At 45.1% G+C, this 14,299-nt stretch overlaps 1 protein-coding gene across 1 annotated transcript in view; it reads left to right on the top strand.

Annotated features, from left to right (window-relative positions):
- Nucleotides 1-12,504: 12,504 nt before the first annotated feature.
- Itgal (integrin subunit alpha L) overlaps nucleotides 12,505-14,299 on the top strand; it is a 38,389-nt gene continuing 36,594 nt past the window's right edge. The window contains exons 1-2 of the mRNA XM_042666824.1: nucleotides 12,505-12,644; nucleotides 14,080-14,182. Of these exons, the coding sequence (XP_042522758.1) occupies nucleotides 12,590-12,644; nucleotides 14,080-14,182 (158 nt within the window). The 5' untranslated portion in view covers nucleotides 12,505-12,589. The remainder of the gene's footprint in view (nucleotides 12,645-14,079; nucleotides 14,183-14,299) is intronic.

The raw sequence follows: 14,299 nt of genomic DNA, 5'->3' as shown, positions 1-14,299 counted from the left end.
AGTCTCATGGACTTTCCTGTCTGGGCTGGCTTTGAACCAAGATCCTCAGATCTCAGCCTCCTGAATAGCTAGGATTACAGGTGTGAGCCACTGGCATCCAGCCCGGCTTTTTCTACTTATGTGGTGCTGAGGAATCGAACCCAGGGCCTCATGCACACAAGGCAAGCACTCTACCTTCCCAGCCTCCACTTCCAGCTTTTTTTTTTTTTTTTTTTGGTGGCTAATTAGAGATAAGTCTCATGGGTTTTCCTGCATAGGCTGGCTTGGAACTTCAATCCTCAGATCTCAGCCTCCTGATCAGCTAGGATTATAGGCGTGAGCTACCAGTGCCTAGAACTTTTCTTTCCTTCCTTCCTTCCTTCTTTCCTTCCTTCCTTCCTTCGTTTCCTAATTTCTGCTAGGGAATGAATCCAGGGCCTTGCCCATTCTAGGCAAACACTTTACTACTAAGCCATACCCTCAGTTCTTCAGCTTTTGTTGTTTTGAGACAGGATCTCATTACATGGTTTAGACTGAACTCATAATCCTCCTGGCATTCCCTCCCAAGAACAGGGATTATAGGTATGTTTTCCTCTCCTGTTTCCAGGAGGGGCAGTACTGGGGTTTGAATTCAGGGGCCCTGCGCTTGCTAAGCAAACACTCTGGCACTTAACCCTGACTTGATCACTGATGCCTAGTTTTCCTCCTAGTATTCTCAGAGGTACAATCAGATAATTTTCTCTCACAAAGGAGGGACAACTAGGTCACTGGCTCAAGTCTTAGAACAAGGATTCTGTAGACCTCTCATTTGTCATTCTCCTGTAAGACAACCCAATTGGGTCATTTTCATGATTGTGCCAGGAATAGAAGTGAAGGCAGGAATGGTAAGTGAAGGCAGCCAGAAGAGGGCCACACCTGTAGTGTTCTGTCTGTGGCTACTGTCAATCAAGCTATCCCTGCTGTTGATTGGCTGTCACCAAGATGACATCATGCCCAAAGCTTTCACTGGGCTAATTTCCACAGTAGGAGGTTCTAGTATAACCCAGGCTTTACGTTTCACAGATTCTTCTCCAGGGCACTGGCCTGTTTGAAGGTTTATGAGACATGGTTTGTCTAGTGTGACAGATAAGAGATGGAATGAATGAGGCCCCTGAGAGCCAGGCCCAGGAGTATGAGTGAATTTGATCTTGTGTGTGTAGATTCCAGGCAGTTGTCAGAGGGTTTGTATTTGTTTGTTTGTTGAGACATGGTCTCAGTAGGCAGCCCAAACTGACCTTAAACTCATGATCCTTGTGTCTTTAATAAGTCCTGGAGCCCAGAGTTGAAGCCCCACCACTGACAAAACAAACAAACAAAAATTAGTGCTGGAGTTACAGGCAAGTACCACCAAGCCTGACTTGTCAGAGATTTGGTTTGTTTCTTTTTTCTTTGCCTATCCTGGGGCTTGAACTAGGGCCTGGGTGCTGTCCCTGACCCTCTTTGTGCTCAAGGCTAGTGTGCTATTCCTTGAGCCACAGTGCCACTTCTGGCTTTTTCTGAGTAGTTATTAGTCTCATGGGCTTTCCTACCTGGGCTGGCTTCAAACCATGATCCTCAGATCTCAGCCTTCTGAGTAGCTAGGATTACAGGCGTGAACCACCGGTGCTCAGCAAGCCAGGGTTTTAATGTAAGAAAACAGACATGTGCAGGTGTCTCAAGGTTAATTGGACGGTACTTGTAAGGAAGGAAACAGAGTAAAGGAAGAACTGTGGTCAAGACAAACAGTGGTGGGAATGGAAAAATGTTGGAACGAAATGAATGGGAGTGAAAAACTTCAGAAGACCTGACTACTTAACAGGCTGAGTTATGGGGCAAGAAATGCATCTTTACTAAGAAAGCGCGCTGTGTGTGGGTGATACACGCAGCCTCAGGACTTCCCCATACAGTCTCAGTCTGAGAACTTGGTGGCTGAATTGTTCAGGGAAATCACCAGTTTGCCTCTATTTGATCCCCTGACTTCTTATAATTCTTTTGGCTTCCTTGAACCTTGTTATTTCCTCAGTTGTATAGTTCTCAAACCAAAAATAGGAAAGAAAGAAACAAAAATAGGAAGAAAATGTTCTTTGCTATATTTCAAATAGATGGGTCCTTCCAAAACATATATGTTGGAACTTGTTAGGTTTTTAAAAAGAGGTTGCCGAGTAAGAACAGCACCACGCACGTGGTATTCAGGTAAGAGGTAGGTTTATTCAGTAGACCTGTGGGGACCAGGCCAGGTTGGCGCTCCACGTGGCTGGGAAAGGCCTGGGAAAGACCTAAGAAAGAGAGAGAGCTGAGAAAAGAAGTGGGAAAGAGAGAGAGCTGGGAAAGAGAGAGAGAGCTGGGAAGGAAAGAGTATCTGGGCTTGGGCTAGGCCTTATCTAGGGTATGGGCGGAGAAAGGGTGGCCACATCAAATTCAAATGTGACCTCAGCGGATGCAGATGTGACTTCTCCCAGGTGTGCCAGTTGCCTAGGTAACACAGGTACTGGGTGAAGATTTTGCTGCAAGGAGGGTGGAGTCTTCTCGCCATCCCTGAGCGGACCTTACAGAACTTTAAGCCTAAGGGATGGGATTAATGTTGAATAAAACATTATCTACTATCTAGTTTGGTTCTTTTGCTTTCTGCCATTTATGAACGTAATGACAAGATCCCTTCTTTTCTTTTTTGTTTTGTGCCAGTCCTGGGGGCTTGCACTCAGGGTCTAGATGTTGTTCTTGAGCTTTTTTGTTCAAGGCTAGAGTTCTACCACTTGAGCCATAGCTCCACTTTTAGCTTTTTGGTGGCTAATTGGAGACAAGTGTCTCATGGACTTTCCTGCCCAGGATGACTTTGGACTGAGATCCTCAGATCTCAGCCTTCAGAGTAGCTAGGATTACAGGTGTGAGCCATTGGTTCTCAGCTGTCCTGTTTTCTTTTCTGTTTGAGATTACAAAGCTGTGCCGGGCACTGGGGGCTCATGCCTGTAATCCTAGCTACTCAGGAGGAGATTTGAGGAATGTGGTTTGAAGCCAGCCTGGGCAGGAAACTCCATGAGACTTTTTTTTTTTGTCAGTCGTGGGGCTTGAACTCTGGGCTTGGGTGCTGTCCCTGCACTCTTCAGCTCAAGGCTAGCGCTCTACCACTTGAGCCACAGCACTACTTCTGGCTTTCTAGTGCTTTATTAGAGGTAAGAGTCTCACGGGCTTTCCTGCCCGGGATGGCTTCGAACCTTAATCCTCAGATCTCTGCCTCTTGAGTAGCTAGGATTACAGGCTTGAGCCACCAGCACCCGGCTTCCAGGAGACTTTTTTTTTTTTGGGGGGGGGAGGGGGGGGTCCGGTCATGGGGCCTGAACTCTGGGCCTGGGCCCTGTCCCTCAGCTCTTCAGCTCAAGGCTAGCGCTCTACTACTTGAACCACAGCACCACTTCCGGCTTTTTTCTTTTTGCTTATGTGGTGCTGAGGAATCGAACCCAGGGCCTCAGGCATGCAAGGCAAGCGCTCTACCACTGAGCCACCTTCCCAGCCCCCAGGAGACTCTTTATCTCCAAATAACCACCAGAAAACTGGAAGTGGCACTGTGGCTCAAAGTGGTAGCATGCTAGCCTTGAGCAAAAGAGCTCAGGGATAGCACCAATGCCTGGAGTTCAAACAAAAACAAAAAAACAAAACCTGCAAAGCTAAGTGTAAGGTCTGAACAGAGACACCTTTTGGCTAAGTTTCCACCCAGTATCTGTTACCTAGGTAACTGGCAGACCTGGAAGCAGTCACCTCCCCCCCCCCCAACCCCCCTCCACCCTGCTAGGTCACATCCTGGGCCACCTCAGGTCACATACCTACCATCTGACCTTAGGAGCGTCCCAGACCCTGAGGTCACATCTAGGTCTAGTGTGACCACAACTTTACCCCACCTGGCCACACCTCTTCCTGTCCCTGGCCTAGATAAGTTCTGGCCCAGAGGTGGGTTCCCCCCCCCTCTTTCCATTTTAGCCATGCTTCTCCACCATTCTTGGCTAGGGCAGCAGTTTGGTAAATAAACTTCTGCCTGAATAGCATGTGGTGTTCTCTACCTTTACCTATTTAATATACCTTACACTAAGGAAGCTACAAGGTTCTAGCTACAATCTGGGAAGGAGAGAGGGAGCCCTTACCAGGTACTAAACATTGGGAGCTTGGTTTGATCTTCTTTCCAAACTCTACAACTAGGAGAAATAAATTCCTATTCTTTATAAATAACCCATTTGTGCCTGGGAATGGGACTTAGTGGTAGAGTGCTTGCCTAGCATGCATGAAGCCCTGGGTTTGATTCCTCAGTACCACATATACAGAAAAAGCTGCAAGTGGCACTGTGGCTCAAATGGTAGAGCGCTAGCCTTGAGCAAAAGAAGCTCAGGGACAGTGCCCAGGCCCTGAGTTCAAGCCCCAGGACTGGCAAAACAGCAACAACAACAAAGTCATAGTTCCACTCTCAGCTTTTTGGTGGTTAATAGAAGATGAAAACCACAGGAATGGCAGGGAGATCGTCAGTCTTCTAAGATACTATGTAAGGGTTTGTAATCGGAATATGAAAAGAAATACAGAATCAAGAGTAAAGACCATTCTGATGAGATCTTAGATGGAATTGAGGGAATATGTTATTGGAACCTAGAGGAAAAGTCACTCTTGTACAAAGCAGTAAGTAGCTTGGCTGAACTATGTTTGTGTCCCAGTGTTTTGTGAAAGGCAGAATTGAGGAACTATGAGTAAGGTATCTGATGGAAAAAAAAAAAAATCTCCAAGCAGGGCTGGGAAGGTGGCTCAGTGGTAGAGCGCTTGCCTTGCATGCCTGAGGCCCTGGGTTCGATTCCTCAGCACCACATAAGCAAAAAAAAAACAAAAGCCAGAAGTGGCACTGTGGCTCAAGTGGTAGAGCGCTAGCCTTGAGCTGAAGAGCTGAGGGACAGCGCCCAGGCCCAGAGTTCAGGCCCCACAACTGGACCCCCCCAAAAAAAAAATCTCCAAGCAAAGTGTTAAAGGTCCAGCAGGGCTTATCTTGACTGTTCATGGAAGAGAGAAATGAATGAAAGTCAGAATTTACAATCGAAAGGGAAGCAGAACTTTAAGACTTGGAAAAATTTCAGTCTAACTGTGTTAAGGATTCTTTAAAAAGCAAAGGAGCTGGGTGCTGGTGGCTTATACCCATAATCCTAGCTACTCCAGAAGCCAAGATTTGTGGTTCCTAAAGCCAATCTTGGCAGGAAAGTCTGAGGACTCGTATCTCCAATTAACCATAAGAAAGCCAGAAGTGGCACTGTAGCTCAAAGTGGTAGAGCACTAGCTTGAGTGCCCAAGCCCTGAGTTCAAGCCCTAAGCCAACAGCAACAACAAAAAAGTAAAAAGGACATTTGGCCAGGTACTGGTGGCTGATGCCTCTAATCCTAGATACTCAGGTGGCTGAGATCTAAGGATGTGCAAGTAGAGCTGTGGCTCAAGTGATAGAGCACTAGCCTTGTACAAAAATTACTCAGGGACAGCACCCAGGCCCTGAGTTCAAGACCCAGAACTGGCACCAAAAATAAAGCGAGTTCAGAAAACAGTTTCAAAGATATATGAAAAGGAGATTCATAAGGGTAGGAGAAATCCAGGTGGTATTTATCCAGAAGTAGAAGGAAGAAACAGAAAACATGTTGGGGATTTTTTTGGGGGTGGGGGGAGGGTAGTCCTAGGGCTTGAACTCAGGGCCTGGGCACTGTCCCTAAACTTCTTTTGCTCAAGGCTAGCATTCTACCACTTGAGCCACAGTGCCACTTCTAGCTCATTCTTTTCTTTTCTTTTTAAACTTCTAGCTTTTTCTGTTTATGTGGTACTGAAGAATCGAACCCAGGGCTTCATGCATGCTAGACAAGTACTCTACCACTAAGCCACATTCCCAGCCTTCCATTGCATTTTGGAAGCACATAATGTGTTGGATTTCCCAGACTCACAGCTAAAGATTTCCTTTTTGCCTGAGGATAATTCCCCCTTAAGTTTTAACCCAAATTCAATTTACAGGATAATTAGACAAGGCTTTGGATTTAGACTGTAAAGTTGATGCTGGTATAAGTTAAGGTTCTGGAGACTATTTGGGGATGGAATGAATAAATCTTGTTAGTGAAAAGGACAGGAATCAAGGGGGCACCGTGTGGAATGCTTTGGTGTGACTATTGCTGCTGGTACAATTAAAGCTTTTTAGAAATTTAAGCCATAATCCAAGTACCTTAATTTCAAAGATAGCCTAAAGGAAAACCTTTGCACTGGGAATGGCTGACTTGACTATTAATTCTGGGTTAAACACTCTGTAGTGAGATCAAGAGCTTTTCCCAACACATTAAACCTGTAATGCTTAACTATTAGAATTAGCCTTATTTTTTTCTTCCTAATGAGGAATGTGTGGCTCCAACTATTAAATATTTATTTATCTATTTTGAAGTCACAAACACCTTTTATCCAACTATTAAATTTTTATCCAACTATTTTCAATTTTTTTTTTATATTTAAAGATGAGGGTAGTTAATTTGTCTGTGTGTGTGTGTGTGTGTGTGTGTGTGTGTGTGTGTGTGTGTGTGTGTGTGTGTGTGTGTGTGTGTGTGTGTGTGTGTGTGTGTGTGTGTGCATTGAACTCAGGGCCTGAGTGCTGTCCCGGGAGCTCTTCAGCTCAAGGCTAGCCCTCTACCACTTGAGCCATAGTGCCACTTCTGGCTTTTTCTGTTTATGTGGTGCTGAGGAATCGAACCCAGGGCCTCATGCATGCGAGGCAAGTGCTCTACCACTGAGCCACCTTCCCAGCCCTGGTAGTTAAAAACGTTGTTGTTGTTGTTTTGAGATAGGGTCTTGCTATATCATTCAGGCTGGCCTCAAACTCTCTCCCCATCCTATCTCAGCCTCCTGAGTCCTGGGATACAGATATGTACTGTAAGGTCCACTCTGGGAAGGGGAGGCAGGCTTCTCCCTCCTCTGCTCAGTACCTGTGTCACCTAGGTAACTGGCACACTTGGAGGTCACATCCCAGGCTGTCCCCAGTCAGGCTTCCCACTGGACCTGGGGAGGGTCCCAGGCCCTGAGGTCACATCTGTATCCGGTGTGGTCTTACCTAGCTACGCCTTCTCCCCTTCCCTTCCCTACTTAAACCCAGGTCTGACCTCAGCCCGTCCCTTCCTTCGGCCATGTGGTCTTCATCTTGCATGGCAGGGGCAAGCAGTTGGGTAAAATAAACTTCTCTTCCTGCCTGAAAGCAGGTGGTGTTTGCTTTACCAGCTACCTAATGAAATCTACATATTTAAATACCTCACATATACCATCATACCTGGCTCTCCCCTTCCTTTTCCTTCCCTTCCTTCTTTCTTATTTTTAAAAAATTCTATTATCATTAGTAGTTGTACATTTAGCAAAGCAGTTTATGAGTACAATAAGCCTCGATCAATATCACCTCTTTCAACATTCTTACCCATCTCTCTCCCACCCACCCCTTCCCTCACCCATTTTTATTTTAAAAGGTATCATTGGATTTTTGTCTGTATTCCTCCCACCCCCATTTGTCTTTTTTTTCTTTCCTTCTGTTGAGTGTGTACTGAGGATCAAATGCTGAGCCTTTGTAGATGCTAAGCAAGTGCTACTCCTCACAAACCACTTTCTCTGTTTTCTTTCCACCTTACCATAGGGTTTGAATTTAAGAAGGTATAGCTTCAGAACAAAAGAGTTTGTTGTAAATAAGAACTGCTTAGGAAGGATCAAAAAGTCAGCCTGAATTATCTGATTTTGTTGCTTTTTGTTGGTGGTGGTGTTTTTAGAGATTGAACTCAAGGCCTTGTGTTTACTCCTAGCTCTCTGCCACTAGAGCCACAGCGCCCAGTGAGAATGATCTTATCATAACTGAAAATTTTAAAAATAGGCTGATAGCATCTAATTACCACAAACCATCTAGTCATGGTTGCCGCTGGCTGGCAGTAGAGGTTATAATCGATCTGTAAAAGCATTCCCCAGGGCTGTGGCTGAGTATATGATCTGGCCTGTTCAACAGGATTTTTTTCAGCACAAGGAGAACTGGACAATCTGAAAAGCTTGCCTACTTTTCTGTAAGGAAAAACAGTTCTTCTATCCTGTTGTATCATGTTTTGATATCTTTTTTTATTTTTTGTTGATAGTGGGGCTCGAACTCAGGACCTGGGCACTGTCCCTGAGCTTTTTCACTCAAGGCTAGCACTCTACCACTTGGAGCTACAGCTCCACTTCCAGTTTTCTGGTGCTTAATTGGAGAAAAGAATCTCATGGACTTCCCTGCCTGGGTTGACTTTGAAACCACAATCTTCAGATCTTATCCTTCTGAGTAGCTACAATTACAGACCTGAACCATGAGTGCCTGGCTTAATATTTTATGCTTCTTAAAAGTTTTTGTTTTGTTATTTGAGACAGAGTTTTGCTATGTATTCCAGGCTGGCCTTAAACTCTTGTATATATGCTGGTACTGGGGCTTTAACTTAAGGTCTCTGTGTGCTCTTGCTACTTTTTTCCTTAAGGCTAGAAGTGTTAAGCCACAAGTCCATTTCCAGCTTTTTGTTGGCTAATTGGAGATGAGGCTCTTCGATTTGTCTGTCCAGGCTGACTTCGAACCTCTATCCTCATATCTCAGTCTCCTGAATAGCCAAGATTACAAGTGTGAGCTCTGGCGCCTGACTCTAACCTAGAGGAACTCTTTCTTGTTTTTCCTTTCTCAACCACCCTAGGGCTAGGATTACAGGAGTGCATCATATTGCACCTAGCTTTAAGTGGATTAATGGTAAAGTTATAATCCTCATTGAAAGAAAAAAAATTGAGGGGCTGGGAAGGTGGCTCAGTGGTAGAGCGCTTGCCTTGCATGCCTGAGGCCCTGGGTTCGATTCCTCAGCAACACATAAGCAAAATGAAAAAAGCTGGAAGTGGCTCTGTGGCTCAAGTGGTAGAGTGCTAGCCTTGAGCTGAAGAGCTGAGGGACAGCGCCCAGGCCCAGAGTTCAGGCCCCACAACCGGACCCAAAAAAAAAAAAGAAAAAAAGAAAAAAAATTGAGATAATAGAGAAATGTACAATAAAACTCATTCTGCAGAAATAACTAAAGTCTGTTAAGCATTATTTCAGATTTTAAATGTACACAAATAATTTTGTTTTATTGAGATATAATTCACATAATAAAACTCTCCATTTCAAGGTATACACTTCAGTGGTTGTGGTTGTGGTTGTGGTTGTGTGTGTGTGTGTTTGTGTGTGTGTGTGTGTGTGTGTGTGTGTGTGTGTGTGCTGCTCCTGGAGCTTAAACTGAGGGTCAAGGCTCTAATCCTGAAGTTTTTTTGCTCAAGGCTAGGACTCTATCATCTGAGCCACAGCTCTACTTCAAGCTTTTTGCTGGTTCATTAGAGATTAGTGTCTCATGGACTTTCTGCCCAGGCTGGCTTGGAACAGAGATACTTAGATCTTAGCCTCCTGAGTAACTAGGATTACAGGTGTGAGCCACTGGAGACTAGCTACTCCATTCTTTTTATGCACAAATATGATATTGTATAGACTACTCATGCATTATTTATCTATTTGTCCATATTTTGCTTATCTATCTATTAGATGCTACACATATGGGGTATAGCCAGTATTTGTCCAGGATGTACAAGTTTGGTTTGTTTTTTTGGTACTGGGATTTGAACCCAGGGCCTCCTACTTGCTAGGCAGGCACTGCTACCACAGAGCCAGGACTCCAATCTGTCAGGATGAATAAGGCTGCTATTACCATTTATGTATAACTTAAAAAAAAACTATTTATTTATTTATTTATTTATTTAGTCAGTCATGGGGCTTGAACTCTGAGTCTGGGCACTGTTCCTCAGCTCTTCAGCTCAAGGCTAGTGCTCTACCACTTGAGCAACAGCTCCACTTCCGGCTTTTTCTGCTTATGTGGTGCTGAGGAATTAAACCCAGGGCCTCTACGCAAGCACTCTACCATTGAGCCACCTTCCCAGCCCCTAAAATTTATTTTTATTATAATGAGTACATTTCTTTTTGAATACTTCCTCCCAATTTTTCCATCCTGAGCCCTCACCCCTGTGTATAACTGTTTGTATAAACACAGTTTCAGTTCTTCAGGATGTGTGCTTAGGAAAGGAATTGCTGGTTCAAGTGGTGACTGTTTTAACTTTTTCTTTCTTTTTTCTTGGTGGTTCTGTGAATTGAAGTTATGGCCTGTGCTTGCTAGGCAGGCACTCTGAGCCACTCTGCAAGCTATGCTAATTTTTTTGAAGAACTCTCAAAATGGTTTCAATAGTAGCTTTATCTGTGTGTGTGTGTGTGTGTGTGTGTGTGTGTGTGTGTGTGTGTGTGTGTGTGTGTGTGTGTGTGCACGTGTGCTAGTCCTGGGGCTTGAACTCAGGACCTGAATGCTGTCCCTGAGCTTGCTTGCTTGCTTGCTTGCTTTTTGTGTGTGTGTGTGTCGGTTGTGGAGCTTGAACTCTGGGCTTGGGGGCTGTCCTTCAGCTCCTCAGCTCAAGGCAAGCACTCTACCACTTGAGCCAGAGCACCACTTTTGGTTTTCTGAGTGGTTTATTGGAGATAAGAGTCTCATAGCCTTTCCTGACCTGGGCTGGCTTTGAACCTGATCCTCAGATCTCAGCCTCCTGAATAGCTAGGATGACAGGCGTAAGCCCCTGATTCCCAGCCCTGAGCTTTTTTTGCTCAAGGCTAGCTCTCCCACTACTTGAGCCACAACTCCACTTCTGTTTCTTAATGGTTGATTGGAGATAAGAGTCTCGTGCTTTCCTGCTTGGACTAGCTTTGAACTTTGATCCTCAGATCTCAGCTTCCGTGGTAGTTAAGATGACAGGTGTGAGCCCTCAAAGCTCAGCTGCAGCTGTGGTATTTATATTCCCTTTGTCATTGTATCAGAGTTCCAATTGCTCAATAACCTCATCAGTTCCTCTCTCTCTCTTTCTCTTTCTCTTCTTCTTCTTCCTGCCCCTTTTCTCTTCTTTCCTTTTTGAGAACTCTAGCCATCCCAGCTGGTGGTATCTCACTGTGGCATTGATGTGCATTTCTTTAATGACTAATGAAGTTAAACATCTTTTCATGTGCCTGTTGATCAGCTTTAAAGAACTGTCTACCCAAACCCTGTGTTCATTAAAACAAAACAAAATCCACCACAGATTATTTAAAGAATAAATAACAGAGCCTGAGGTGCGGCTGAGTAGTTGAGCACTTGTCTATCAATTGACATGGTGGTCTAATCCCCCTACAATTACAAAGGGAAAAAATGAATACCAGAGGGGGTGGGATTGGAAAGGGATAGGAAGGGGAAACAAAGGAGGAGGCAACAATGCTTGATAAGAAATGTACTCATCTTGGGCTGGGATGTAGCTCAGTGGCAAAGCGCTTGCCTAGCAAGTGCAACGTCCTGGGTTCGATCCCCAGTACCAAAAAAGAAAAGACAAAAACAAAACAAAACAAAAAAAAAGAAATGTACTTATTATCTTGCCCATGTAATTATGACCCCTCTGTACGGTATTCCCCCTCCAATATATATATATATATAATAATAAAAATAATAATTAAATATATACAGATATATAATATAAATTCAGATGTTACACAAAATAATTTTTAAAGTCAAAGAAATTTTTAAGATTAAAAAAAGTATACCATAATTTTATAAAGAAAAACAAAAAATAAAACTAGGTGTTTTCACATTGAAGAGTTCTCTATATTTTCTGGATAAAAATGTCATATATATGACTTGCAAATATGTTCTCCCATTCTATCCATTTGACTCTGTTGTTGATGTTTAGAACTAAGATTACTTATGACATATACCATTCTGTAGCTTGTTTCTTTTCCCTAGCAGAGCATAATGAATGTCATTCTGTGTCAAGAGAAAGCTGCCTCATGCCAAGTAGCTATAATCCTAGCTACTCAGGAGTTTGAGATCTGAGGATCAAGATTCAAAGTCAGCGTGGACTGTAAAGTCCATGAGATTTTTTTTTTTTTACCTCCAATTAACCAGCAAAAAGCCAGAAATGGAGCAGTGTCTCACATGGTAGAACACCAGCATGGAACAAAAAAAGCTCAGGGGCAGCACCCAGGTCCTGAATACAAACCCCAGGATTGGCACAAAAAATAAAATAAAATAAGGGCTGTTACATCTCCCCGCCCTCCACCCTGTCTTCTGTCCTCCATGCTCATTCTTTTTCATGGCTATGTAGAATTCCACTACAGATGTAGCTTCCTTGACCAGCCCTCTACTGGGCTTTGAAGAATTTTCAGATGACTTTTTAGTGGGAGACTTGATACAGCTGCTCTTGAGCCCAAACGGCCACCTAACCACTGCACTGTCATCTTCTCTGCAAGTAGACAAAGAAAATATCTATAACCTGCTCACACTTCCTCTCTGAACCTAGTGGTTTCACAATCACTACAGGCACACACGCCCCTCCTACCTCTGCTCAAAGTCACTAGTCTGGTGTCGGGTGAGAAATTTCTATATTGCAAGAGGCCCCCAGGGCATTGTCATTTCCCTCTTTCACGCAGTGTAGGCTGCCAGCAAATCTAAAAGGCCTGAGACTGAGGCCCGGGTCCAGTGTGGGAAAGATGAACTCCTGTAACACCACCATCAGGCGGCTGCTGTCTGGGCTCTTTCTGTTCGGTAGGAAATTGGGGGAAGAAAGGGAAAGGGACTGGGGTTTGTGACCAGGAAAATTGCAGGGCTCTGTGGTGGATCTGGAGATAAATAACCAGGGGCTGCTCATGGGGTGGATTGGTGTAAGAAATCCTGGAGCGGGACAGGGAAAGGAAAGGAAGCCAGCACCCAAAACACAGGCAGAGTGTGGAGGGAATTAAGGAAGAGCTGGGGGGCTGGTAGCTCATGCCTGTAATCCTAGCCAGTCAGGAGACTGAGATCTGAGGATCAAGGTTTGAAGCCAGCTGGGGTAGGGAAGTCCATGAGACTCTTATCTACAATTAGCCATCAAAAAGCTGAAAATGAAGCTGTGGCCTTGAGCAAAAACAGTTCAAGGATAGTGCTCACACCCTGAGTTGGAACCCCAGGATGGGTACAAACAAACAGATAAATAAAGGTAGATGCTGAATAAGGTATGGAATGGGCACATGTAATCCCAGTATTCAAGCGACAAAGTGTGAGGATCAGGAGTTCCAGGTCAGCCTGGGATATATAGGGAAACCTTGTCTCAAACAACTAAAAAATTAAGACATTAATGAGCACATAGGAGAATGCTGGATTCAGATGCTCCTGCTGGCATTCCGTTTCTGATTGGTCTTAAGCCAGACCCTTTGGCAGGCCTCTGACTCTTCATCTGAGCAAATGAAGGTTCTGATATCCCAAGATGCTGTGAATTAAGTTCAAATTCTGGGCCATGGAAGGTTGAGAAAAGACAGTTTGGAGTTTTGCAGATGACAACTAAGCTGCCTGAGATGTGTGTGTGTGTGTGTGTGTGTGTGTGTGTGTGTGTGTGTGTGTGTGTGTGTGATCTAAAGGCTCAGGGAGTGACCCATCTTTGAAGGGGTGGGGTTGGGGGAGCCTCAGACGACAATGCATCTTGAATCTCGGAGGCTGATAAGTGTGTTCTCAGATGCGTCGGGCCCATGCCCCCCAGGAGGAGTGGATGAGATTGAGCAACCTATCTGGGGTATCCCCATCTGGGCTCAAGTCGGGGAACCATGGTCACCCTAAACCTCAGGGCCCCTTCCGTTGTGGGCTCCTTACTCAGGGCTTCCACCTTCTCATTCTTTCTTGTTTGTTGATGGACAAAAGAGAAGTTGTGTCTCTCTCAGGCCTTGAGAAGCGTTTCTGGAGCCCTGGGTGGCAGAGAGGGGGAGCTCCATGGTCCTGAGGGTCCAGAGGGTCAGGACCTGGCTGCACTCAAGGCCTTCATGTGTATCTTGATTGAGGGGCAGGAGAGGAGGGCCTAGGTACCGGGCACGTGGACAGCAGCCAATCAGCGCCCGCACTGTGAATGCGTTGAATGCGGTATCAATGCAGTAGGGGGGCTGGGGGCAGGTGTCTCCTGAGTCAGGGAAGCTGTCCAGACGGGAAGTACTGATCTCCCTCTCTCCCCACGCAGTGTTGGCCTCGAGCTACAACCTGGACGTGAGGCACGTGCAGGAGTTCTCCTCCCCACACGCGGGGAGGCACTTCGGGTATCGAGTTCTGCAGGTTGGAAACAGGTGAGCTGTGGGGGCCCCTCAAGTCCTTCCTGACCTGTAGAGTGCAACCTCAAGGCCCAGCGTCCAGGCCTACATGTCACACGGCCAGGAAATGTAGCCATGCTTTTTGTTGTTGTT

Source organism: Dipodomys spectabilis, unplaced genomic scaffold (assembly GCF_019054845.1).
Source record: "Dipodomys spectabilis isolate Male_0828 unplaced genomic scaffold, ASM1905484v1 ptg000366l, whole genome shotgun sequence".
Lineage (NCBI taxonomy): Eukaryota > Metazoa > Chordata > Mammalia > Rodentia > Heteromyidae > Dipodomys > Dipodomys spectabilis.
The sequence above is the reverse complement of the archived record's forward strand: the minus strand, read 5'-3'. Positions and strand labels throughout refer to the sequence as shown.